Below are 26,113 nucleotides of genomic sequence, written 5' to 3' on the forward strand. Positions count from 1 at the left end.
GCGACAAACAAACGAATACAAATCAGTAAAAGTATAACGAATACAAATCAGTAAAAGTATATTTTATAACGCTCCTATCAATATAAACATAAGCTTATCACTCTCTCCCAGCCTCTACTCATCCTTCTCCGCAACGTCCGCACTGGGCGGTTGTTTCGTTTTAGTCGTCAGTCCAATCACCGTCTCATCGACACTGGCCGGTACTAAGGGCTCACTGACCGAGCTTTTGAACGGCAAGCTATTCAAACCCTGCTGGCTGTTCAACAGGACGGCCGCATCACTAATGTTGTGTTTGTGGACCTCCACGTAGGAGCTGTTCGTTTGCGAAATGTTTACCACCGTGCCGGCGATCGGAAGGGCCGAAAGAAGATCGCTTAAATTGGTCGGCACAGTACCGACGTGCACCGGTGCAATGCCGGTAAACACTTGCCCCTGTACGCTGGTTTGAATCGGTACCGGGATATCGCCAAGGTTGAGATGCGTATCGTTACCACCGTGACTGAAGAAGGACAGATCGACCTGTTGGTGTCTGTAGGCGGGGAAGAGATATTCGGAACCAAAGTTTTAGCATGGGTTTTAAGCGGATAGATTTACAGTCTGACTTACGTGATGGGTTCATCGCCCTCCTCGAGTGTTTCATTGTCTGGGACATCTGCAAGAATTCCAATTTCATAAACAACTGCCTTGATCACGTACCTGTAGGCGCAAGAAGGAAGAATCATTTTTATTATGCTAGTTTTGATTAATAGGACGAAACGTATATCCAATCCACTTACAGCTCCTTGGTAGTGTTTGTGGAATTGTTCATCCCCATAAGGGTGGCCTCGTCGCTTTCAACGGTTGCTCCATATTCAACCGGACTGTACAGAGAGTTCAGTGGATGACCTTGTCCTTCCTCGGAGGAACTATCGTCTGGTTGTTCCTTTGGCAGTGGTCCCGCTTCGACGCACAACAGACAGCACACTGTGGCCACCAAAAGTGCGCAGCCCGAGGTTCCTTTTGTAGCCATTTGTTTTGTTCGTTTAAAGGTACACGTGATTATGATTTGATGTAATATTAAGTGAGTGAGTGAGTGCCGTGCAGATCGAACGCAGCTCTCCGTTCCGGACGTTCACATGCGAATGACACCGTTCTCCGGTGTGTTCCATCGGGTCTATATATATGTGTATTTCTTTCGTGCACCAATTTTAGCACACGGATGTTAGCTGCACGATGACTGTCGTCGGTATCGCCACAATGGCCACAATTAGGCAGCGTCATCAAGCGAAACTCTGCTTCGTACGGATACAACTCGGATCGAGCGATATCAACACATACGCACACACACTCACCAAGGGGGTAGAAACGGGTCACTAATTATCAGGTTGAGAAGATTCACACCAGAAGAACAGCAAACTATCCTATTGCCCTGGGTATCGTGTAGGGTAGGACATGATGAATTCATCGTGCCTGATGATGAAGAAGTATAATACGGTTTATCTTCGCTGATTCTGGCCGATACTTGACCATGGATAGCATTTCACAGCTGTTTCTTGGTGAATCATTTTATTTATGTGTATTTACATATAAAAAAGCTATTTATTTCAACAACAAAAATAAAATGGCTTTTCATGAAAGCGTTGAAGCTTTTTGAACTAAAAACATTAAACGAACCGTAAAACGTGATCCACTTCTACAGACTAGCGGAAAACACTAGAAATTAATTAGCATATTGCCAGAATCTATAACTTTAATGCAATCTACAGATGAGCATTAGCAAGGTCAAAATATTGTTATAAACATTTGACTCAAGCCTTAAAGTTCACTGGCGTTAAAATCAATGTTAGCCTGTAAAGTACTTGTATCTGGTGAGACATCTTTCTTTTCTCTACAATTGCAATGAATCATATCGCATCGTACGTTCTTTATCGTAGATAAAAATGCACCCTAAAAAAGAAAAGAACACAAATAAAACAGTAAAGCAACACGAAAACTGCGAATAAAAAAACCCGGGCGCTGAATACTGACGTCGCACTAAATTAGTCCTTCACGACCATGTGACGATGAAGATGCTAATTTTCACGACAAATCAGTAACGCCATGTGTCGTTCGTCGGCCGTCAACCGCGCAGTGGAGTGTGCAGGGTGTGAAGAATGAATCTTCTTTTTTACCTCTCACTCTTTACTGAGTACACTACCTATTATCGTCCTTCTTGGTCAGATAAAACGGAACATACGAACGGCCATGCAGAGGCCACAAAGCTAAGCCTTGTGTTTAGTAACGACAGAAACTTAGTACGATTCTATCGCTCGAGAACGATTGTGGCAGGGACATCGAATGCAGCCGTACACGACGACCATGATGATGACGATTGTGGTGCCTTTTGTGGTGCGTCCCGCAACCGACAGGTCGGTGTTTTCTTCGATGGAAATAAAATAGTTTTCCCCTTTGCAGCTGTGTGTACTGTTGACCACAACCAACGCTGTACCGGTGGCACAGAATATGACCGGGCTTGGTGCGGCTCTTACCAACATTGCCAACAGTTTCGTGGTGGTTAGTGAGGATAAGGAACAGGCCGTTAATAGTCGCACCGAAACGGAAACGCCTGCGGTACTTCACCTGGAGTCTGCCAATGTGTTACCTTCGCTTATGCACATTTCTCTAACCCCGGAAGAGCATCGCATTAAGGCGGAAACGGAAGAGTTGGTCTATACAAATGATACCGATGCACAGGGCGTGGTGAAAATAACAGTTGTCGGTGAAGATTTATCCGAAGAACTAACTACAGATGTTACTGCTATGGAGGAGCAAGAGGATGATGATACTACGACAGAAGCATTCACCACGGAGACAGAAGATGATCTAACGACGGTTGAATCGAGTACTGCCAGTTTACCTACGGTACGATCAACTACGCCGATCGCACCAATTCTAACCGTGCTCGGAAGAGACCAAGTGGATAAGGAAAAGGAAGAGGAAATTAAGGAAAACATTAAGGAAGTTGAAGCGATGCCCGTGATATTGACTGTAGGTGTATAGCGAACCTTCCTCTCTTTCGTTCTTATGTTGACATAATAAAACTATTACCTTTTCCATTTAGTCTGGGGGTTTTGTTTTGTAATTATATTAATTTTCACACCCATTTCACAACATCCATCCGAAAACATGGTTTTAATCTGACTTATGATGCATCTGGAAGGTCACCGCTGGAACCGGGTACAAGCTGCAAGCGGAACAACAGAAATATATTAGTACCTGTGTGACACATTATAGCTTTTGTCTTCCGGGTTGATGTCACCTACCATCGTGATGTTGTTGCCATTCAGTAAGATCTGGTCCAGCTTCGTTATCCGCCGTCCCTCCGGTGTATTCTCGTACTCCGTCACGTCCTCCAGCAGCATGTTGACAAAGTCATCGAATCCGAGCAATGTTCCCACGATCTCCTTATCGTTCTTCATGATAATGTGTATCCGAGAGCCGATACATTTATCCACCAGTTCTGTGCGCAGTGAGTAAATATGTTAAACCAGTATTAGCTTCATTTACTCGATTGTTACATACCACGCTTGATACATACCTAGCGGAAGCAATGTCGACTGATTCGCTACGGCCGTCTGTGCCATCATGCAACGCAGTTCTACGCTTTGGTGGAGTTTTTACGATTTACACAATTTTCCCACCGGAAAATTAGCGCTATAAAAGCAAGTGAAAAAGAGCGTGCTTTTTATCCCGCGACGCCGGTAAAATGTTTTGTTTACATCGTTAGCTACGTTGACATTTCAAACGTCACTGTAGCTGTTCTCAAGTGGAACGTACACTACAGCATGGTAAAAGATTCGTTGTGAAGGAATTTATTCGCTCCCTGTAAAGGCGATTTGCACAATCATGGCACATTCTGCGAGTCGAAAAATTACAGCAAAAAACTAGCTAAATTTTATTGCGCTAAATTACACACGGAAAATGCAACATTGCAATGTAATGTCATTTAAAATATGGTCCTTTGATACCGTTGCCGCGCTTCAGCGGTGGTTTACAATGAAAACTCGATGCAATTTTCAGCACATGCGTCTTATTACACTGCTCGCTGTGGAAGAAAACACAGCATCGCGAAAGTGCGTTCGATGCTGTCATATTTAGTTGAACTCAGGCCACTAACACCCGCTGAGGTCGTTTACTAGTGCTGTGCACCCAGCTCGTTTACAGCTTCGTGCAGTGCATAACGTACGGTGCTGCGGGTGGCTGGTGGTTATCCTTCCGTTCTTTCATCTTCGCACCGTGTCCGGCATGCTCCTAGCCTTTTCCGTATGAAGCGGCTTCCTCCGTGGCTCATTACCAAGATATCCGGCCTTCTGCTTCTGTGTTTCATCCTCGTTTTTTTTTCGTTGCTAGTACATTTAACCTATTATTCGCTCGTGTTCGTCGTTGGGAAAATTTCTTTGTGATTAGAGTGTTTGTGCAAAAAAAGCAGCAAAAAATGAAAAACATGGCGACCGCTTTGTTACTTCGAATCCTTGAAGTGCGTGTGATAAAGAAAGTGTTCCAGCAACCATCTGGTAGCAAGTGGTAATTTGTGCGTTCCATTCGTGCTGCATCGTACAGGCGTTTCGTCTGCCCAAACTTTACGACGAGCGATGAAAAGTTTGTTTGGCTGTTTCTTCCATATCACAAGGGGTCACTCCTAATTTTATCGAGCTTTCTTTAATCGTGCCCAGCATTTCGTGTACGTGTGTGTGTTTTAAATAGTGTGAACACGGCAGTATAGTGTGTAGTCTAGTCTACGCTGATCCATTGTGCATTGTTTGCTATTCTACTTCCTCTTGCTCTCTTTTACTCGCACGCGTGCATGTATAAAAAAACATGTCCTTCACAGCACGCTTCGTTCTAATAATCCAGGACATGTGTGCCAACCATCTCGCATGTCACCTGTGCACCGTCGTCGCACCGAAGCAGGTGGCGCGTGCTTCAGGGAGGATAAAGGCAAAAATCGATGGCAGAAAACTGTACAGAGTGTGGGAAGTTTAAATTACGCAAAAAGGGGCAAAAATCGATTCTTCCGGCCATCGCTTGGGAACGTGGCAACTGTGAACGAGCGAAAAAGAAGGCGAAAAAAAAAGTTAGCAAGGGATCAAACATATCCTACCCGTGCTAACTAGTGGGTGCGAATGTGTAACGTGCGTGTGTGTGTGTGTTTGCATTTAAACCGTACAAAGGAGAATCCTTGTACATTTGCGAAACAAGTGCCAAATGCTGATGGAACAGTTTTTAGATGTAATCAGCAAAAGATCAACCTTCCCACGCTGCCATTAAAGGTGATGCTGCTAATGATTTAAAGATTAGCTGCAATCGATTTTAAGCGTGCAGCATCCAAACGGATCCAACTGGAAGAAGGTTTAGTGCAGTGCAGAAACTTCCAACCCATCAAGATGAACCCAGACCGGAACAGCCGGAAGTATCGCTCCGGAAACAATCTTTACAGCGACGATGAGCTGGAATTATCGTCGGTAAGTTCTATGTACAACCGAAACAGGAGTGAAATATACCAAATGGGGGGTGGCGAAAGAAACAATTTACACTCACTGTTTGTCTGGGATTGGGAAACGTTGGCCAGAGGAATGCAATGGAATGAAAACAATAATCATGCCCACCGCGGGAAATCATTCCGTTTCCGACTGTCTTTGCGCTGATGTCATGCCGTCGTTTTTAGTACTCATCGCCACGGGATCCCATTAGTATGCGCTGCGTGTGTGTTTCCAATGGAGACGAAAACGTGCTGCTAAGAAAAATGTAATTAACATTCTCATTTAGACTGGCGTGTTGAGGTGGGTATGTTTGATTTCTCACTCTGCTTTGTCCGATATGGTGTCTATAAGTGACGCCAAGCAGCAAACGAGAACTGTTTCAGAACGAATGTCAGCATCGATTAATGGTAGATTTACGTTTAAGATTGAATTAAAAAAGAAATTTTACTAACTTGAAACATGATATAAGCACGACAATTATCAACGTTTCCATTCCGTTTATTAGATTTTATCATAATATAAGGTTAGTGGAAAAGAAATCAATAATTGTTGTATTCAGTACTGTATCATAGTAACCCATGTTGTATTTAGTGTTATATCATAGTAACCTTTGAAAACACATCTGAAGAAACTATATATTGCACTTCACCTCAATGAGGTATCATTCAATAAATTAACTTCAACCAATGAAGTATAACAAATATTTTTGCCAAAAATGCGTTACTAAATTTAACATATTTCTGAGTGTAAAAATTTAGGTCAACTATGATCAGTACCGTTTTGTTTTATAATTTATTGCCATTTTAAAAGTCGAATTTTGCAATGCAAGCACAAGTAAATAATTGCTTAGACCCATGTTCGGGCTATATGTTCTGTTTGAACACAACACCTGTTATGTTGACCAATTCGTATTATTTCTGGTCCATCGCGAACTTTAATTGATCCACTTTTTGACGTTAAAGTTCTGAATTTAGTATTTGACCGTACGGATGCAACTCATAATATATGATTTCTTTCCAGTACCACCAAATACTAATCAAAACCTTCCTGCTTTGGCAACCGTTTAAGCTGCTTCATCGCGCTGTGATCATGATAGTTTTTACAAAATATTGTCGCATTTGACCCATTTCTCATCTTCAATTAATGTCCGCTTAACAAATGGATCGATTTAATACAGCATCCAAGTATCGAACTTCTTTTTGAACCGAAATTTGTTCAAATGGGTTAAAATGGATGACGGTTTGGTTGAATTCTAAATTCAAAACTCAAAGCAAATATTTATGAAATTCTTCGGTCTTATTTAGCAGATTGTGTTATAATAGTAAAACAAGAAGAGACACAGAGAGTCAATTGTTCATAAAACTACTACTAAAAACTACTAAAAACGGAAATGATGTTCTAAAAATATCTACCTACTTAAAATCAAATTTGAAAGATTGGTTCACTTAATACGTCCCCACTCATATTAATCCGCGTAGAAGAATTGTGCCTTTTTTATTACCATTTGGAGCGTGTAGTACTAAAAGATTAAAAATGCTCCCTCCTTTTTTGCTTCTTTTTCTCACAGCCAAGGATTTATTTTGTCCCCGCAAGCAAAAAACCGACTTCCTTCGCTTAGATTACACTCCCTGGCAGCGGTGTGTAAGGAAATATTTTCAGATTAAAAAGATGAAATGTTCAATTCCGTCGCTCTCTCTCCCCTCTTCCCAATGATGATCTTTTTTAATAAAAGTAACATTGCGCTACACATTCCCATCACCTCATCCTGGTGACGGTTTTCTCTATTTTATTCCCATCATCTATGCCTACTTTGTTCAAGATGATGAATTGAAGATGTTCACCCTTGGCTCCATACTCGTCACACTATTTTTGCGCCACATCCATCAATGAAGTCTCGAAAGTCTTGAACATGGCTGAATACCATTGCTGCGTTTTGTTTGTACGGCTTACCGACCATCCTTTCCCAGTCCTCTACAATATCCTCATTCTCATGTCAATACAGACATAGAAAAGCCTTAGTCAGTGACCCGGTAGAAGACCCTTGCTGGAGATCCTTTTAGCGGTTTTCCCTCCGGAAGCATCCTCTATTTACAAAGATCCTTGTTAGTTCCGGTTCTTCCCGGCCGCACATTTCAACGCTAGCAACTGCTTCTCAGACGCTCTGTGCACTGTAGTACAGTGTCTCGGCCCCTTTTCTATCGTTCGTTCCATTATCAACGAGCAGTGGAAATGACGCGCCGGTTCACGTGACATACGACCGCCACAGCACCGACGACAATTTCTACACTTGACGCTCACGTGGCCTGTGCAACCATTATTGTTGATTTCGTAGCGTTCGTCTCAAGCCCCACTCTTGGGGCGTGGGGGTGTTGTATGTCACATAAGCCGGCAGCATAGAGCAGTATGATTTACATTGTTGTGGTTGCCGCCAACGTTCTTTAGGCGCGCGAGCCCGGTCTTGGAGCGAACCAACGAACGAACGAACCCTCCATGAGGAGCAAAAGAAATCGATAGCTTACGAAATGCTTATCCTTCTGGTGGAGTAGCTTCCGGGCTGATGGAATGGGTGAACAGTGTAGGGCGATCCGTTGGTGACACGATTCCTGGAAAAGAAATAGTGCCCGGTGCCTGGTGACTACCACCAAACTGGAGGCAAAATTTTACCCAACACCAACGCTTTACAGTTAGTCGGAGTGGAAAAATGGCTCGAAAAAAAGGACGACCTGGCATCGTTCCTTCTTCGCAACACACACACACCGCTAGGTCGAAACACAACAGCCACTTCACTTAAGCAGGCGAGTCAGCGGAATGAGACAAGATCCGTGGCGTAATCAAAAGCGGGCACCACTTATCCTTTTTACCCGTTGGGGCTCTTTTCTTCGCTTAACAACCAAACGAAAACATCCCATTTAGTAAGTCATTTTCCTTTCGGCTGCAGCAAACAAAGCCCATGCGGCACGCGATGCACTCTTCGCTGCAGCTTAGAAGAGTCTTGTGATGATCTTTTTTTAATGGATGCACCATGAGATAGCATACATAGAAGTGTCTGCACTCATGTGAGCGGAGGTTTTACTGCTTTTTTTTTGTTTTGTTTTGCTATTATAATACGACACCTGTAGGTACGGTGTTTAACACTGGGCAAAGTGGGGCACATCCCACAACGTTGAGCATTAGTTGATTGAAAGTGTACCCGGTAAGGGAAAAGAACACGCAATCACGTGCCACGTTTGGGTTTGCCTTTTGTTTCTTGTCTGCAGGTGCTGTGCAGTATAAAAGTATTGTTTACTGAATCCGTTATCTTTTTTGGGCATACAATTATTCGGTTAATAATTGAGAATGTTGCCATCTAAGGAATAAAAAATTATTAAAGTCTTTATAAAACTAACCAGCCAATCAATTCGATTAGCTGCTTAGTTTGCCATGCAAATTGCATACTTTGGGAAGAGGATTTTCTATGCGAAAAATCTATGCCCAATAAGATAATTATTTTATAATTCCTAATATTTTTTTATGGAGGAATATGTACACAGTCAATTGAATTCGAGTTATGAAAAGTGCAATCTGTTTGATTTGAAATGAAATTTCTTTAGTAAAATTATTTTATTTATTAAATGGCAACCCCTCAATATTTAGTCTCCATTATCTTTACTATGATTATTTCACAAATAATTGGAAGACTGACATAGTTGAAAAAAAAGTATCAAAACACTTTTCTAAACATGAGCAATATGTCCTGATCGTTCTTAACGAATAAAAAAACTTGTTGAAACACACTCTACTTTACTCTTATTCAATATTTAAAGGAACTCGAACAATAGTCAGTGTTGTGATATATTCATTGGGCAATTATCTAATTTATTGGAATGTTAGTATTTTTTTTATTACAAAATACACACAGTGAAGAGTAAATGAAACAAAAACAAACACAATAGTTTTATCCAATGATTAAAAATATAGGAGTTATACCAAAAACACAAGAGTTTACGTTTTTACACGCCTTTTCTCAGAGCGCTATAGAAAAATCTGAGCTTGCGGTACAAATTGAAAATTAAATTAAATACAACAAATAACTACAAAAAAATGTACTTACAGCAATTAATAATTATTCACAACATGTTAAATGTAAAAAATGCAAATTTGACTTAAATTTTGGCTCTCAACAAGTTCAAGCTCTCAACAAGTAAAGTTATAAAAGAATTTTGTGATATATAATTCGATTTGAAGTTGTTCGGTTTACCGGAATTTGGGGAATTATATTCTGATACCGATGTGTGCCAAATGTTGTATTGAGAAAAACGCCTACAAAACTTGAACATTTGCAATTTCGCGTTGCGAATTGATTACACTTTGGCCTTTAATTTCGTTATTGATTTTTTATTAATTAACCCATTAATGATTATCGAGCCATTTTTCAATTATGAACATTCATCAATTGCACGCTGCACGCTGCACGTGATCAACTTTACGTTGTCGCTAAAGTTGTACTAAATTTCGAATCACCGTAAGCAGAGTGTATTGCATACATTTAGGCGTACAGTTATTCACCACATATCAGTTTTTCACCACACCACACCGTTTTTCTAGTACAAATGAAAGATTTGAATGACAGGATAATAATGCTCTAAAAACTTTTCAAATAATTATTTTACTGTACTAATTAATTCGTAAAAAAAACTTCTACAATTATGCTTACAGTCACAGGTGCTGGAGAAGGTGAAGCCGGATCGCGTTACCTCCACCAAACCGGACGAAGATCGACGTCGGCGTACGATCATCGTGGAAAAGAAAAACGGTTCGTACGGGTTTACGTTGCAAAGTTACGGCATCCATTATAAAAAGGAGCAGGAGGTTGAAGTTATCACGTACGTCGATTACGTTGAGTACGATGGGCCAGCGTACCGGGCCGGGATGCGCGAAGGTGACGTCATCCTTTCGATCAACGGTTACGATATGGAGAAGGCCGAACACAAGGATCTGGTCAACTTTATCAAAAACTGTGATAATAGAATGCGCATGGTGGTGCTGTTCGAGGACTGCTGCCGAAAGGTATGTATAGTAAATTAGTAAATGAATTCCCTTTGGATGTTTGTCAGTTGTTAACGCACACTCTTCGCAATTGTTTCATCCACAAGGTGGAGCTACACTTAAAGTACATCCAGCTGCAGGATCTGCTCAAAAGCAAGATGGCCGATTTGGAAAGGATTTGTATGCGGGAGCGCGAACTGTTGGAAGGAAAGTGGAAAACGCACAGCTTACCCGCGAGAAAGAAAGCGAACGCCGCCACCACGGGGGATGATATTGATCCCGGTTCGACGACGGACGTAGAATCAAACTCCGGGCCTTCGTTCTGCCGTCCGGCAGCCTCGACCGAGGACGTGAAGAAATTGCTCCGACAGAAAACGTACATCGTACCACCACCGGCACAATTTATGCTGGCCTATCATGTAAGTCATGCGATGTGGTGGAGTTTAATTTCTTGTTCGAATCGTTCGAAATAATATATCGGTCTGCTTTCTTACCGTACCCCAGTGCCTGGATAGTAACTACCGTTACGTGATCCATCCCTCCCAAGCTGCGGGAACGTGCGAAACTGCCAGCGGAACCGAATACTCATCCTGTGCTCAACAACCGAACAACCCAACAGCGGCCAAACTTTGCAAGGACCATCAGCATATGATGCGTGGTTCCTCGCTAGACAGTAGTTCACTCGGGGCCGGTGTTGGCTGTAAGCAGCAACAGCAGCAACCGTCCGCCTCACCAACGAAAAGTCTTCACAATTACGACACCAAAGGACATAAATCGTCATCATCGGGATCGTCCCGGCGCAGTGGTCATCTGCATGGACACTCGTGCAACCCTTGCATGGGACACTTTCTGCGCAGTAGTAGCAGCGATAAAAATCGTACCGGTGAGAAGGATAATACCAGCCTGGATGCGTACGATCTTGCCAGCCCGTGCTGCGATCCCCAGTGTGTTCCATCGCGCCGCAAATCGAAGCATCATAAAGATCATCACCACAAGCACAAACATCGTGACAGGGAGGCGAAGGAACACGGTGGAAAGGACCGTATTCCACGGCCAAAATCACAGCCACATATTTCACCACAGCAGCAGCATCAACAGCAGCCCCATCATTCACAGTCAAGCTATCTGTATCGTCATAAAGATAAGCACGTAAGTTTCGACGGTTTGGTATCGGCAGCGTAGGAATGAAGCATGAAGAGAATCCGTGAGAATCCGTTGCATAAAAGGGGGATTTTGCGTTCATTGGGGTCCGGTTTTGGAAATGCAGCTGACCGGATGCTAATCGAAACAGCTTTTAGTTACTGCCCGGTTAATTCCTTCGTTTTTCCTTGTTCTGGTCATATTTCTCTAGTCCTTACCATCTTAATTGCAACGTAGTATCGTCTTTTTATAGCTATTGTATTGTATCTATTGCGCTAGAAACTGTAATAATCTTCACACTGGCATCTTTTCTCGCTTTCTACCTTCCTGTCCTGGTCCCGCCCCCGCCCGGTACCCATTTCCCTTCTCCACCGCACTTACCATTGCAGGATCATCATCATTCGAAAGTGTATGACCTAAACGCTAGTCTCGCCAGCCATTGTAGTTTGCATTCGTGCACCTCGAGCGAGTTTAATCCGGCGGCCGAAAACTCGCCCGCATCCTATAGCACATCCATTAGCACCGACACGCTCTACTGGGAGCCGCACAGCGAATCGACCACGGTATCCGCTTCCGGTTCGATACACAAGAAGCCACCGGCTGGAAGCAGCACCACCAGTGGCGCACTCGTACCGATCGGTGCCCGGACACCGCACACACACCAGCACCATTACTACATACAGAAGTACGTCCATCCGCAACACCATCCAGGGGCAGGACAGCAACAGCAGCAGCAGCAGGCGCAACAACAGCAGCAGCTTGCCATCTTTCCTCCACCGCCACCATTGCCTGCCGTCCATAAGCCCAAATCTTGGGACAATCTTGCGATGAAGGGTTACGGTGGGTATGGCTACGGTTATGGGTATCTCGAGGTTGGTGGTGGTGGTGGTGGTGCGGCACTATCCAAAACGAACCTACCGACGGCAACACGCACCCAGACGACCATCACCATCCAGCACCGGAACTCGATACCGAAGAAGAACGGCTACGAACGGTATTCGGCGTTTGTCGATGTGGAAAACTATGCGCCCCCACCGACACAGTTCCTGCAGGAGACCACCACGACGACCACGACGATCACTACGAAATCGACCGAAAATCTGCTCGGCCCATACAACCGTTCCGATTCCAGTCTGTCCTGCGAGTGTCTCGAAACGGCACCGTTGACCGGTGCTGGTGCCGGAACATCCGGTGGCATGGTGGAACACGTGCATGACAAATCCGGCTACTATTCTAGTATTGGGGGAGCGGCCAGTTCCGGTGGTAGTGTTGGTGGTAAGAAATCCAATCCTAATTTAACCGAAATAGCTCGCCTTTAAGGTGTGTAGATGCGTGCAGTCTCCAAATGATATTCTTGTGCGGTTAGTTGCGAACGTTTGTTGCGTGCTTGGAACACATTCCAATTAAAGTTTGTAGGGCAAACAAAGACTCAGGCTGAAGCAGTGGAAGGGTATTTTGATTAGATGTTGTAACGTTTTGTAACGTTTAATTAGGGGGGCAAAAAAGGCACATAAACTCAAAGCAAGACCAGCTTTCAAGTGATACATAATTAGTTAAAACAGCGGCGTGCTAATTTGTTTTAGTTTTCACATTATTCTACTATCATAAACAGGCTTCCGATGTACGCATTGAAATATGCTGGATTCCATTTCAAATGTTCCGTACTAGTGCGCTAGCTAATGGGAGGCAAGTAAAGAATAAACTATTTCCCATTATTTCCACAAATGAAGCTTTGAGCGTTAGACAGGTGTGTTCGCCATAGTCGATAGTACCGGTCTATGAATGAAGCTGTTTTAGCGCTATTTAGTGAATGGTGGTAGTGAACACTTTGAAGCATAGAACCAGTTTTGCTCAGTACTCTTCCGTAGGTTAGGAAAGTGTGCAAGGATAGTGAGGATATCATTGAGACAAAAACCTCAAAAGAAGTGGAACATTTGACTGGGAAAAGATCGAATGTGTGCTCTTCTGCACGAACTGCAGGACAGAGAGAGAGAGAGAGAGAGAGAGAGAGAGAGAGAGAGAGAGAGAGAGAGAGAGAGAGAGAGAAAGAGAAAGAGAAAGATTACAAGAAAAAAGGATCGAATGAAAAGTAAAAGGTTAGGATTATTATTATTCTAGATAATACATAAATCTTGCAGAGCTAACGATTTCATCAAAACTTCTACGAAAATGTTTCTTTACTGTGTACAATTGACCATACCTCCGAAACCGGAACATACGGAATGCAATACGAGAGTTTTGTTTATTAACAGAAATATTTTAACGAGATTACCATTTTTGTTGTTGTTGGCTGATGATAAATTACTTTTTCGTTTGGTACTAATACAAATGCTACTAGCATCGGTTCTACGATCGACTGATAAATAATCCGTTAGTACGAAATATATAATAACAGGTGATAACGCGCGAACTTTGTAGGGCTTTCGTTCGTTCCTTCCCGTTCGGCTTATGGCGATCGTTTTATCGTTGTTCAATATGTTGTATAGCTAACAAGAATATACTTCCGCATAAGGCTAGTTAGTGTGTAAGATAATTGCTTTCGTTGCGGATGCTGAAAAAAACATCCATCCTTGTTTCCTTGTTTGCGGCCACAGCCCCCACTTGTTCAATTCAAAACAAAATGGGACCATGGTCAGAACAGTTTCGATTGGTTATTCTCCTCTTTTAACGATCTTTTTTGTTTTTGGAAGCGCACGCGAGGGAAGCGATTAAAATTCTTTATCTAATATTTGTTGATGTTTTTTGTCTTTTCATCATAATTGTATTGGAGTTTTCGTTTCATTAGCATTAGTTATTATTAGATAGTGATGAAAAACTTGGTGTTTTAGAGTTTACGTTTCACATCTTGTTTTTTTTTTCATTTTCGTTTTAGTTTAAGGTTCAATCGAAGGCAAGAGAACGGGAGATTCGAATGATTTGTTTTGTTACACTACGTTCTACAAACTATCGACGCGCCGTAGCCTACACGCCTAAAACTATCGTTTATCGTCGAATTGGTAATAAATTAACGAGTGAATCAAATGCTATACTATTCCGTTTAGTAATACATTTCTAACATACTCTAATATTTCCGTACTTGTCTTACGCTTAAATGGGTTTTACCTTCGTGGATTATTCGAATCTAATTTGGAAGCGAACGCTAACACGAGCGAATATGTTCGTGTGGCGTTGTTATTGGTCCAGTTATAATATTGGTGTTTTTTTATAGTTTACGAGCAATGTAACGAATACTCCCGAGGGAATGGGAATGTCCTTGTTGGCCGTTCTTTTTTTTCCCTCTTCTTCATTTTGTCTAAAGAATCGCGAGTATTATTAAACTTTTACATCTAGTCATATTTTAAACCGATCACCGTCCCCCTAGCAATCACATCTTCCTATTGTGTAGTAAGGCTTGTTTCTACGGCGAATGAAAATCCATTGCTCACTACGATGTAACGCGGTTTGCCTTCCATTCGTGTCGTGGGGCATCCGTACCGATCACAGATGAGGATCATCATAATACACAACAGACTTCATTCCGTTTTGTTTAAATCTCCGATTTAAATCTACTCAACGGTTGGCGATGGTAGCGAAATATTAAACATCAACATTACATGATGTGCACTAACCACCAGTGGCATGACCACTAGAGTTCGCGGAAAGAAATGATTGCACAGCCAGGTTGATACACCACACATCTGCTCTACCACCGTGTTTAGCATTGGTTTTTTTTTGTCGCACTTCTGAGACAGACGGCTTACGGTACAAATAAATGAATGAGGAAAGAAACAAAATGCAAGCTTTGAAAGGCTTCGATGTGGGACAACATTCGCCACGTTGCTTTCACACGCAACAAAACAGTAATCCACACAGATACTCGATGACGCACGAGAACGGCGAACCGTACCTTCGTCATTCGAAGTGAATCCGGTTCCACCGTTCCTGATTGTGCAGGAACCGAGTCGAATCGCGGCTATTGCCATCGTCGAGGAAATTGTTCGGCGTACTGGTAACGATCTTACAGTGATACTTCTTGGAAAACTTCGACAGCACGTACTTGCGGAAGTTCAACTTTGGCTTGATCGAGCGCAGGTTGAATCGCTTCCGTTGGAACTTTGGTTTGCGCACCGAGGAGATCGATTCGTTGCTCGGTGAGGGTGAGCAGCTGCCAGCGATAAGGTTGCAGAGTGACGGTGATCCCGCACTGTTCCCATCACCGGACGACAGGCCGCGATCATCACCGAAATGTAGCTCCCGTCGGACGGATTGGTTGGTGAGGTTGCGCCGTGGCGCTTGAGTGTTGTCGAAACCAAAGCTAGACCAGGCCGATGTGCCGGACGCATCGATCCCGGTACCACCGTTTGTCTGCGCGGCCGTAATGCGATTCACGTTGCGAAGGGCCGTCTTCAGCAAGGGGGAAGGTTTCGTTAGCTGGATGATGTTTCTGCTGCCCGCATTAGGGGCCGCATGTTGCCGGCTGCTGCCCGTGGTAAGCTCGTCGAAAAAATCGCTCAACCCGGGTGAACACGGTACACACTGAATGCTCGGATCGTTGGCCAGCTTACGCACCAGGCTGTTCTCCTGTTCGATCGCTTGCCATTTCATTAGGCACTCCCGGCTGTGGCTGTTCATGATATGCTTCGGAAGGGCGGAGATGTAGTAGAACAGGGCCCCGCAGTACGGGCAGATGTTGCTCTCGCAAAACCGTATGCTAGCGTCCGGCGAGCGGACAATCTTCTCCAGGTCGCGCTCGTGGTTCTTCAGCAGATGGTGCTTGAGCGTAAACTCGAACAGGTACTCGTCGGCACAAAACGGGCAGTGCAGGTACTTCGAGGTGGTGAGCAGAATCTTCACAATGTTCTTCACCAGCAGATTAAGATCGCTTTTGTGACAGCTGCTGTTGCTGATGCTGCTGCCACCGATGCCACCGTTACCGGAATCCATGTTTATTGCCGCGATTCAATTATCTCCTCGCCGTTCTTCTCTCAGGCACCGAAAGCCCATTCACAAAACACTACGCGGTTGGTCCACACTTCCGTTGCACTACTGCTTCCTGTCCCGCCGTTACGCATGGAAGTTGCGTCCGGATAGGGGCCAAGCAAAACGATAAATATCGGTCAACTCTTCGTGCTCCTACTTTACGCCCGGGCGAATAGAAAGTGGTGTAACGAAAGCAGCAACAGCAGCAGCAGCAGCAACTCTCACGACCTCACACATTTGTGTGTCCGTTTGCTGTCGATCGATCAACGTACGAAAGATGCGCTGCGGTGCCCGAATGCAGGTAATCGAAGTGCAACGGCATGGAACGGGCGCATAACGTCGCACGGTCAGCGAGAGCAGGATGGAACGATAGAGAAAAGAACAGCGCCAAAACGGTTAAAACGGTACGGGATGTGCGAATTACATAAAACGTGTGCTGTGTCCACGGCAAACATCCTGTCCACAATCAATCAAGGATCCTTACCATCCAGTGAAGAAAACAGCGTTCAATCACGGTTTCGCGAATAACGCAAGCCAAACTTTGTACAATTGCTACAAAAATGCTACCAGCAGAAACGGCACTGAACTTGCTAACGAACTTGAGTGGTGTTTAGCGTTGCTTCTGTGCTTTGTACTGATTCAGGGGAACAAAAACTAGAACCTGGCCGTAAATATTGGTTCTTTAGGGTACCGAAATTGTGCAAACGACTGTTCCATTCATATTACAACACACATTTTGCAGAGTTTGTTACACTGGTACACTTTTTGCATCTCTGCATTTTTTTTTGCTAAACAGCCATATTGATTTCATAAAGGATGCTGTCATGATGGGTTTAGAGTGCTGGTTTCAGTACTTATAATGCAGGGTGGTTCAAATCCGTTGTTCATCGGTTTGATGAAAAGCAGCAGAATCAAATGCAATCCATGTAATTGCGTTGCCTGAAAACATTGGAGTATAGTTCTAATTAATTAAAGTTAATTCCAAAGCACAAGCTTATTTTTTGCTTTCTTTACAAATTGAACCTAGTGATAATTAGACAATTTAACGCATCTAGACGAGGAACCATCCAAGAATATCGCTCTGGTTGTTCTTCTATTGAACTACATTTTAACATCATTTTGGGTTGAAAAAAAAAGAAAATAGATAACAAGAAATCACTAATTAATTACTATACAACTGAAAGAAATAAACGCAAATATTTTTCTCCCGTTCTCCACTCCTGTGTTTATTTCTTTTCAAGTATATTGAACGTACGGTACCGATGCACATGGTTCCGCCGTCGTCGGAGTAGATGGTAATTTTACGCCCACCGGGAGACTCCACACGTTTTCACTTATCACGCTAGTCACACCGTCCGTACGCACTGCTTAATGTTCGTTTTAGTACTTTCCTTCCGCACTGTAGCACTACAATGCCGCGTGGCTCTACTCGAACGTATGCTCGTAGTATGAAGAATCAAACACTTGAATACGCACAAAACCGTCCTCACCGCCCGTCGCGAAACTTTTGCCATCCGGATGGAATGCCATGCTGTTGATCGGACCGAAATGTCCCTTAACGCGTGCAAACTCTTCCTCGTACACGAGATGGAAGAATCGGGAATCGAACTTGCCTGCCTGCGTTGATGTCGTGGTCACCTCCATCGCATCCTGTCCACCGCCCAATGCGACGTGCTCGAAGAGTGGGCTAATGCAGGCCGAGTTAACCGGTCGCTCGGTTTTGAATGTTTTCAAGCACATCAGCGAATCCGAGTCGAACAGCTTCGCCGAACAATCCTTCGACGAGCACACGAACATGGTGCCATCGCTGGACATCTGCATATCCGTGATGCTTGCGGTGTGATCGTTAACCGAGTTCAGTTCCTTCACCGCACGCAAATCCCAGATACGTAGCGAGCCATTTTCGTGCCCCGTAATGACCGTTTCGTCGAGTGCGCCCCACAGCATGGAGGTGATCTTGCTTTGTTGCTCGTTCATTGTCAGCTTCAATACTGGATCGGCACTGCTGATGCTGGCGTCGATGTTTCGTACGTCAATCACGAATAGCTCGCACGGATGGTTCATAGCGCGATCCGTCGAGTAGGATGCCTGATTGCCCGAGAAACTGAAGTTACAAGTACGCACGGACGAATTGCACGGAATCTTCCCAAGGGCTGTGCCGGTTTCAACGTCCCACAAGCTGAAATTGCACAATGGTACATTGTAGATATTGCCGTCGCACTCTTTATGCACAGATACTCACAATGTGTTCATGTCACCTGCACCGGTAATCAGCCGTGTCGTCGTCCAATCTACGTCGACACACCAGACGGCGCCGATGTGTCCATTGAACGTACCGAGACGCTCGCCGTTCAATGAGTACCATACGCACGGTTTGCTATCCTTGGCCGAGGAGAATATCAAATCACCTTCGCGGTTGTATTTGATCTGCGTGATCGCACGCTGATGTCCTTGCAGCATCAACGGTTTCTGGAAGATAATCGGAAAAGAAGGATGTTAAATCACTTTGTTGTGCACTGTTGTACCCTTCTCGCATCGGCTCTCCTGCGTTTTGTGAGGTTAGATTCTCTGCTCCCAGATGGAACCATTGCTTTAAGACGGTATTGAATCACAATTTCTGTTGAAGCTTGTTTCACACGCATTCGAAAAACGTTCCTACCGTACCATTTTGCTTAGACACGTCCTTTATTCGTTGAAAAGTAGAATAAATTGAGGACGGCGAGGTGTTCCACAAAATGCAAATAGCTAGAAAGACTTTTGCTGGCACTTCTGCTGTCAAAAGCCAAAAGCGCTTGCTGTCATCAACGTCACCGGTCATTATAAGCAGTCCCTGCAGCACAAGCAATGAAAAATACGGATTCTTGCTGAATATAAATTATTTACTGACTAAACTTAGTTTTACTTACAAAATACTAAATTATTTTAATCATGTACAACTGTTTTTAAATACTAAAATAAAAGCATGCAGTGTGACAGCTCGTGACGTCAATACGCTTTGCTGCATGGACTTATGCATCGATCGCAATGTTTTGGGACAGCTGTACGTCAAAACATGCAAAGATTTGCAAAAAAAAACGAAAAAAAAACAGAAGAAAGCAACAATTGCGATAGTGGCGCTTGAAAGACTGTGCTCGTGTGAAGAGCTCTAGTATTATTAGAAGTGTATGAAAATCCGGTTCCTTTTCTTTATCTGATTTTCCAAATCAGTTGGCTATCGGTTTTTGCAATGCGTTGAAGATTTCGTACACATGTTTTGCGAAGTGCGAGATCATTGAAAGAAAATTCCGAATCTTACCTAGGGTGTATCGATTTTCGGCCAAACAAACATGGTGACAGATTGTGCTGGCTGCGAAGACAACATACAAGAGGTTAAAAACTCCTCTTCCCAGGGCTGTGCTTCCTAATTATGATTATATCAATCATGCTCATTCGTTTAGTGCTAACTTCGGAGTAGCCAAACTATTCCCCTGTTTCATTCCTTCTGCTACAAGTACGGTGTGCATCATCAACAGAGCATTGATGCAAATGCAAAAGTGCATCAAAACAAATGGTGTGAGCGGAAATGCTCCAAAAGCTGCTTATAACCATGATACGTTCAGCGTGTTTCCAGCGTTGAATTGCATAATGCGAACGGCGTAGAAAAGGATCAGTGCAGCCCATAGTTTTAAGGGAAACCTGTAAAAAACGCAGCAACTCTTCGACTGGAGAATGCTAAAGGTCAACGTCGCTGTTATGTTCTGCCGTTGTCATTGTTACAGTAATAGTATTAGCTGCACCACCAGAGACAGTAGTAACCAGTAGAGGTTTGTAATACTATCGATAATGCAGCAGTACAATCAGCGGTAATCTGCGGATGTGTTTTCGCTTTTGCGTCATAAGCTGCGGAATCGAATAAGTTGTAGCTTCCAGTCGAAGCGAAGGTGCTATGTGCCCGGAGGCAAATGTAGCGCACCGTTGTGGTTTAATGCTGTGCTTGAACGTGTGTGTAGTGTTACCGTAGTAGGCTGGATGTGCTGGATGCAGTACCAAGTGACGCTCCACTCAGGAGAGCACAGGACCGGTGGCAACAAATGATCATCATCTATTGTTTCGAGCGTGCGAGACGTAAAACGTTCCTAGCAAAAAGTCATGTGTTGTAGAGCGTTTTTACCGTAATCTGACCACTTTCGGAGTGATCTAGTACGAAATCTAGTAGCCTGGCGGAATAGTACAACTAATTTCCCACCTCGTGCGTAGCATTCCCTAACAACCGCCTGCTCGGTTGTGCTTTCCTCTGTTTTGTTGAAAGACACAACGCGTTTTGGCAGGATGGGTGGTTCAGTTAGCCAAGTGTTCCGATCCGGCAGCGCACTGCTTTCGAACCGCGATGGTCACAAAGTATCTGAAACGACGGTCGAAAAGGTGAACACAATATTCGACGCACTCAGGGCAAATCCAAAGATATCGATTCAGCGGTTAGAGCCACTATTGCTACAAATACCGAAGGTACGTATGAGTTTATACAAGCCGACCTTTAACATATGCCTTCCTTGGGCATCTTTCTCAGGTTTAGTACACAAAGACCCGCATATTGGCACATCAACTACAAAGTGCATCATTTCGTTAGTAAAATCAACATGAAAAGTGCCGTTTGTGTTCGCTAAATTAGCAGAGATTCAGAAGTGATTTGTATACAAATACATCATCAGCTTAATGGAAACCATCCGGTAATGAAGCATAGTGTTCCACTCCTTCCCGAACGTGCGTCAATCCTCGTATCGAAGCGATCTTTTGCATCTGTCGTTCCTTCTCGTTCGCTCCCCGGAAGATCCAAGGGATTTGTGGTACGCGGTTGCGGTAAATTCCAGCCAGGCCCTATCGAAACAAAGCGGGACGTGTCGGAACGGAACGGGAAGAGAATTCGTATGACGCACGCATCTATAACTAATTCGCGTGCATTCATTATCAATCGTGAATACGAATCACTTCCGCAAGGGAACACTTCCCTCCTCGGCGGCATACGTTTAGTTTGCAATGAGAGGAAACTGGGACATGCTGAAAAGGTCTATTGATGTGGGCAGTAGTTAGTAATAATATTAAATTTAAGAGATCTTCAAAGATCGTACGCTGACAAAAAAATCATTGTGTGATTTCCATTCAATTTATCTTTTTCTTTTACATTTTCTTCACAGTACGAAAATATCCTTGCGATACACGATGAAACAGGATATAATTTGCTACAGAAAAGCGTAGGACTTAATCACGTAGAATTAGCTAGGTGGCTACTACAAAGACATCGTCCGGATGTGAACCGAAGCTCGTGTTCATTGCCGCTTCATATAGCCTGTTTGAAAGGGTAAATAGCTTTTGGGATATGATCTTTTGCTCCGGGCGAAAAACCATTTCATTAATCTGTATCCTCTTTTCAATAGTTATGAAGAATGCGTAGAACTGCTGCTTAAACACGGTGCCAGAATAGATACCGAGGCAAGGATGTGCTTTCCCGGTGCACACTCACACAATTGCGAGGAAAGTGGGAAATATAAAAGTAAGTTAGAAGACACCTTTGTGTTCTTTTCAATTAAATAACATTCTCCTATTTACAGATCAAGGAGATGATGTAGGTGTTTGCGAGCGACCGAATACTAAACTCCAGAACGCCGTATGCTACGCGATCGATGGTGATCAAATCAATGTGTTGAATATACTGGCACAGAAGATGGAAGAACCGTGGATGCCATTCCGGGTGCGAAAACCACTTTTGCACATTGCCTGCGAACGTGGCGCCTGGAAGTGTGTGCAGCATCTCGTGCAGACACGCTCGGATGAAATCAATCTGATCAAGGACGAGTACTATCCGATCCACCAAGCAGTGCTACACGACGGACGATTTCTAGAGCTGCTCATACAGCACGGTGCCATCACGACAGTGCGTACGTGCACACAGCAAATGACACTGCTACATGTTGGTACGTAACCGAAGTGATCCGTCCAATATCGATGGAGTCGGGGTGTCAAAATAATCATCTTCCTATTCCGTTTCAGTGATATTGGCTGCCAGAAAGTCGGCGGAAGATACCCTAAATACAATCCGCATACTTTTGGAGCGTGGATGCAAAGAACTTATCAATAGTCCCGATTCTTTGGGCAACACTCCACTGCACGCAATCATCGTACGGTATGCGCTAGAGGAGGCTAGGTAAGTTGACATCAAAAAAGATATTATTTCCAATGTTTTTGTAGGTATTTCCTTTTTGAAATGTTTGAATATTTTCCTTCTGTTCCTTTCAGGTATGGGTACGACAAATGGAACAAATGGGACGTGTTGCATCTGGTGCGTTTTCTGCTTCAGAACGGTGCTAAGAGTTCAATCAATCAAACCGGCAACAGTGCATTGGCCTGCGTCTTTCGTCACATCCGAGATTGGGAGGTTTGCTACGAGTTGTTAAACATGCTTATCAAGGAAGGAGGTATGTGAGGATATGACCCTCAAACGACATTACTCAGCATATAAAACACTTTGTGGTTTTTTGTAGGTGATCCCAATATTGTCGGACGCGATGGATCCGTTCCTATAATGGTTTGTTTGGTGCCGCTCATCAACAAGGATCCGTTGCATCATTTCACACATTCAATGAAGGTATGCGTTGTTCTATTATTTTTTCGCTTGTTTTTCTATAACCTAATGATTTTGTTTGTCCTCTGTGTTGATAGGTTTGCTACCTGAACTGTATTCGAATATTGTTACAAAACGGTGCAAATCCGAATTGTTCCTACCGCTCCAACCTAACACCGTTGCATGTGCTCATCTTTACCGTCTCGGAAAACTTCACGCTTAACTGTGATATCCAGAAGCGCGCCAATTTTGATTTCATTAAAAACATTCTTCTGCTGCTGTTGCAGTACGGGCTCGATTGTAACATCACCTCCCAGCACATTCTACAGTCCGTGATCGATATGATCGTAAATGTGCGCACCTGTCCCGATATATTGTGCGTGTACGAGCTGCTACTGTTGCTGATCCAGTACGGAACCGATCCGAACGTATCGCTCAGCAACAAGCTAATGACGAACGGTGCGAGCAGTAGCAATTCGTCGATAATTTTCGTGAACGACTTCATCAACTTTGGGGGTGGCATTCGTGGTGCACCGGGTGGTGCTGACACAACCGCATCCGGCGGTACTGGCGGTGGTAGCAGCGCTGTCGTCAACGGTGTTGGTGGCCCGGGAGGAGTTGCTGTCAGTGGTGGAGGAGGCGGCACATCCTCGACAGCAAATGGAACCGGCGGTTCGGGATCGGGAACAGGCTCGTCCAATGGGAACGAAAATTTGCGCAGCTCGTTTCGCAACAATGCGCGTAATTATCTGCTGTTCTATTACATTATGCTGATCACGCGGAAGGAATTTATACTGCTGGATCGCGAACAAACGTACCAGCGCATAATCTATCTGTTCTACTACTCCATGAAGCACGAGCCGCTGTTTAACTGTTTGAAAACGTTGCACAATTTGCTCATCGCACAGGTGCCGCACCGTTCGATCGACAATCTACGCCACCTGATCATTACGCTGTACAAAAAGCCGCGCAGCCTGAAGCAGCTGTGCCGCGTGTGTATCTACAACAGCTTGGACAAGAAGCTGGCACCGAGCATAAATCGGTTAAATTTGCCCGGTCCATTGAAAGAGTACGTGATGAACTTCGATAAGTAGAGAGCAAGCAACAATATCAAACAAACAAAAAACGCACGAGTACACAGGAATGCGCTTTCTCTCGAGATGATCTCTTTCATATATAGGTGCTGCAATATGTAGTTCTGTTTGTATTTACCCCTCCTTTCCCCCTTCTTCCCTCCCTCATTTCCCGAGGGGACGCAGAAGGTGAAGTTTATTACAGTATCAGGCGGTATACGAAGATTCTAAGCCATAATGGAGCACTACATTATCAGAAGGTATTAATTTTTTTGGTTTCATTCTATAGAATTCATTCTTAAAAGACCAAACACGAGATTAACACATTCTTAAAGCAGTTAAAATCGTAATAGATACAGCTTTCAATATATTTACTATCAGTGTTGTATTCTCTCTACTAGTTTTTTTTTATAATGTTACATCTTCGATTAAAAGAAATCTATATTTCACTGTTTCCGTGCAGTAGCAAATTTATTTTTCATTTAATTTTTTATATTAGCCCTTTCAAATGCTGTTAATTGATCTGAAATTGAAAAAGAAAAATAAATCATTCATTGTAGTTATGATAAAAAAAAAATTAATGCCGCAGGATACGCCCGAGGAAGAAAAATGTCCCACTAGGCGTTGTTAATGTGTCCGTAAAGCCGTATAAACCGAACAATCGTACGTAATGTAAGGGTTCGCACTGAGCAAAGCATTAAAATATGTATGTGTTTTGTGTGTATGTATGTGTGTATAATGTAAATATGTTGTAGCGTTTATTGAAGAAACCCATTTTTATAGGTAGATGATAGATAAAAACCAGGAGCACGCACTAGCAGAATGTTGGGTGTTGGGGTGTAGTGTGTGTTAAGCAAATTGCAAATGCATTAGATATGAAATACGAAATTGTCATCATCATCATGTACCACGCCACGCCGCGAGAGAGCTACGAACAAACGAACAAATTAATATCAAACAAAATGAACAACGTACGTGTACTAACGTCGAAAATACCGAATTTCAACACTTCAGATAGGACTGAACAATGAATCAAACTTGTAAGCGAAATGGAAAAGATGAGTAGAAAAGCGGAATAGAGAGAGTTCGGCTAGTAATGGCAAAGAAAAGTATTTTGTGCTGAACCGTAATGTTTGGATTGAGGTACTTGTTGTAAGGAGCCGGATATCGCTGCGACATACAAGATATCTTACGGGTTAATGTGGCAGTAATAAAGACGTTGAAAAAATAATACTGAAACGAACAAAGCAAAATGCCGTTGGTATATCCCTAATGAACCGTCGTACCAGGTAAGGATCGACGACACTTTCTTTCGGTGGCGTCTAAGTCTTTAGATTTTTTTTTATTTTTCAAAAACTTTCGAAAAACAGCTTTAGGTGGTGTCTGGTTAAAAGGTGCCATTATGCAGGTAGCAAGAGCAAGATGTTGGCGCGACCCAACCAAACCATAAACATCCGAACGATTTAATGCTTTATGTGTTTCCTTCTACCCTGGAAAACGTTCGTGGAAGCGATCGTCGTCATGTTGCGATATAATCGGCAATCCAAGCTTAGCCTAGCGATGCCGTCTTGTATGAAGATATAAATTATAAACTGGATTTTCCTTTTGCCACCATAACTCAAACGACCGTAGAGTCTAATGACAACGCGTACTTCCGTTTACATTCGTCAGACACATTTTCGTAGCCGGGTAGAAACCAGCTTCGAGACAAATGAGTTAACACCTCGTTGTCGAGAGTGTGACAGGAAATTGGTTTTACACTCGCGGTTGAAAGGAATCTAATTAAGCTTTTCGCACATTTCGCCTCAAGCAATTTCAGTCCC

General features: G+C 43.5%; 7 protein-coding genes across 8 annotated transcripts; 3 read left to right on the forward strand and 4 right to left on the reverse strand.

The window, feature by feature from the left end:
* Nucleotides 1–7: 7 nt before the first annotated feature.
* LOC125767690 (uncharacterized) lies at nt 8–1,367 on the reverse strand. Its single transcript, XM_049434516.1, has 3 exons — nt 777–1,367; nt 607–696; nt 8–529 (listed from the first exon to the last, which is right to left on the reverse strand). Exons 1-3 carry the CDS (start codon nt 1,007–1,009, stop codon nt 115–117), a joined length of 738 nt encoding a protein of 245 aa, XP_049290473.1. The 5' UTR covers nt 1,010–1,367; the 3' UTR covers nt 8–114.
* Nucleotides 1,368–2,092: 725 nt separating this feature from the next.
* Nucleotides 2,093–3,078, forward strand: LOC125767695 (uncharacterized). Its single transcript, XM_049434524.1, has 2 exons — nt 2,093–2,367; nt 2,434–3,078. Exons 1-2 carry the CDS (start codon nt 2,317–2,319, stop codon nt 3,016–3,018), a joined length of 636 nt encoding a protein of 211 aa, XP_049290481.1. The 5' UTR covers nt 2,093–2,316; the 3' UTR covers nt 3,019–3,078.
* Nucleotides 3,069–3,748, reverse strand: LOC125767709 (U6 snRNA-associated Sm-like protein LSm5). Its single transcript, XM_049434541.1, has 3 exons — nt 3,557–3,748; nt 3,282–3,478; nt 3,069–3,202 (listed from the first exon to the last, which is right to left on the reverse strand). The coding sequence occupies exons 1-3, from the start codon at nt 3,603–3,605 to the stop codon at nt 3,161–3,163; spliced, it is 288 nt and encodes a 95-aa protein (XP_049290498.1). The 5' UTR covers nt 3,606–3,748; the 3' UTR covers nt 3,069–3,160.
* Nucleotides 3,749–4,103: 355 nt separating this feature from the next.
* Nucleotides 4,104–13,689, forward strand: LOC125767618 (uncharacterized). Of its 2 annotated transcripts, none has more exons than XM_049434394.1 (6): nt 4,104–4,542; nt 4,692–5,480; nt 10,194–10,544; nt 10,631–10,942; nt 11,028–11,672; nt 12,053–13,689. In XM_049434394.1, exons 2-6 carry the CDS (start codon nt 5,403–5,405, stop codon nt 12,980–12,982), a joined length of 2,316 nt encoding a protein of 771 aa, XP_049290351.1. In that variant the 5' UTR covers nt 4,104–4,542; nt 4,692–5,402; the 3' UTR covers nt 12,983–13,689. The 2 variants fall into 2 exon arrangements, with proteins under 2 accessions (XP_049290351.1, XP_049290352.1); XM_049434395.1 differs by having other exon boundaries at nt 4,104–4,281; nt 4,369–5,480.
* Nucleotides 13,690–13,879: 190 nt separating this feature from the next.
* On the reverse strand, nt 13,880–17,439 carry LOC125767679 (uncharacterized). The gene is made up of 2 exons (XM_049434505.1): nt 17,107–17,439; nt 13,880–16,904 (listed from the first exon to the last, which is right to left on the reverse strand). Exon 2 carries the CDS (start codon nt 16,584–16,586, stop codon nt 15,555–15,557), a length of 1,032 nt encoding a protein of 343 aa, XP_049290462.1. The 5' UTR covers nt 16,587–16,904; nt 17,107–17,439; the 3' UTR covers nt 13,880–15,554.
* Nucleotides 17,440–17,821: 382 nt separating this feature from the next.
* Nucleotides 17,822–19,422, reverse strand: LOC125767682 (eukaryotic translation initiation factor 3 subunit I). Its single transcript, XM_049434508.1, has 3 exons — nt 19,287–19,422; nt 18,865–19,091; nt 17,822–18,801 (listed from the first exon to the last, which is right to left on the reverse strand). The coding sequence occupies exons 1-3, from the start codon at nt 19,287–19,289 to the stop codon at nt 18,048–18,050; spliced, it is 984 nt and encodes a 327-aa protein (XP_049290465.1). The 5' UTR covers nt 19,290–19,422; the 3' UTR covers nt 17,822–18,047.
* A 251-nt stretch (nt 19,423–19,673) lies between these two features.
* Nucleotides 19,674–25,521, forward strand: LOC125767625 (ankyrin-3). The gene is made up of 8 exons (XM_049434404.1): nt 19,674–21,107; nt 21,794–21,957; nt 22,034–22,149; nt 22,208–22,570; nt 22,647–22,800; nt 22,893–23,071; nt 23,138–23,241; nt 23,316–25,521. The coding sequence occupies exons 1-8, from the start codon at nt 20,931–20,933 to the stop codon at nt 24,309–24,311; spliced, it is 2,253 nt and encodes a 750-aa protein (XP_049290361.1). The 5' UTR covers nt 19,674–20,930; the 3' UTR covers nt 24,312–25,521.
* Nucleotides 25,522–26,113: the final 592 nt, after the last annotated feature.

Source organism: Anopheles funestus, chromosome 3RL (genome assembly GCF_943734845.2).
Source record: "Anopheles funestus chromosome 3RL, idAnoFuneDA-416_04, whole genome shotgun sequence".
NCBI classification, from domain to species: domain Eukaryota; kingdom Metazoa; phylum Arthropoda; class Insecta; order Diptera; family Culicidae; genus Anopheles; species Anopheles funestus.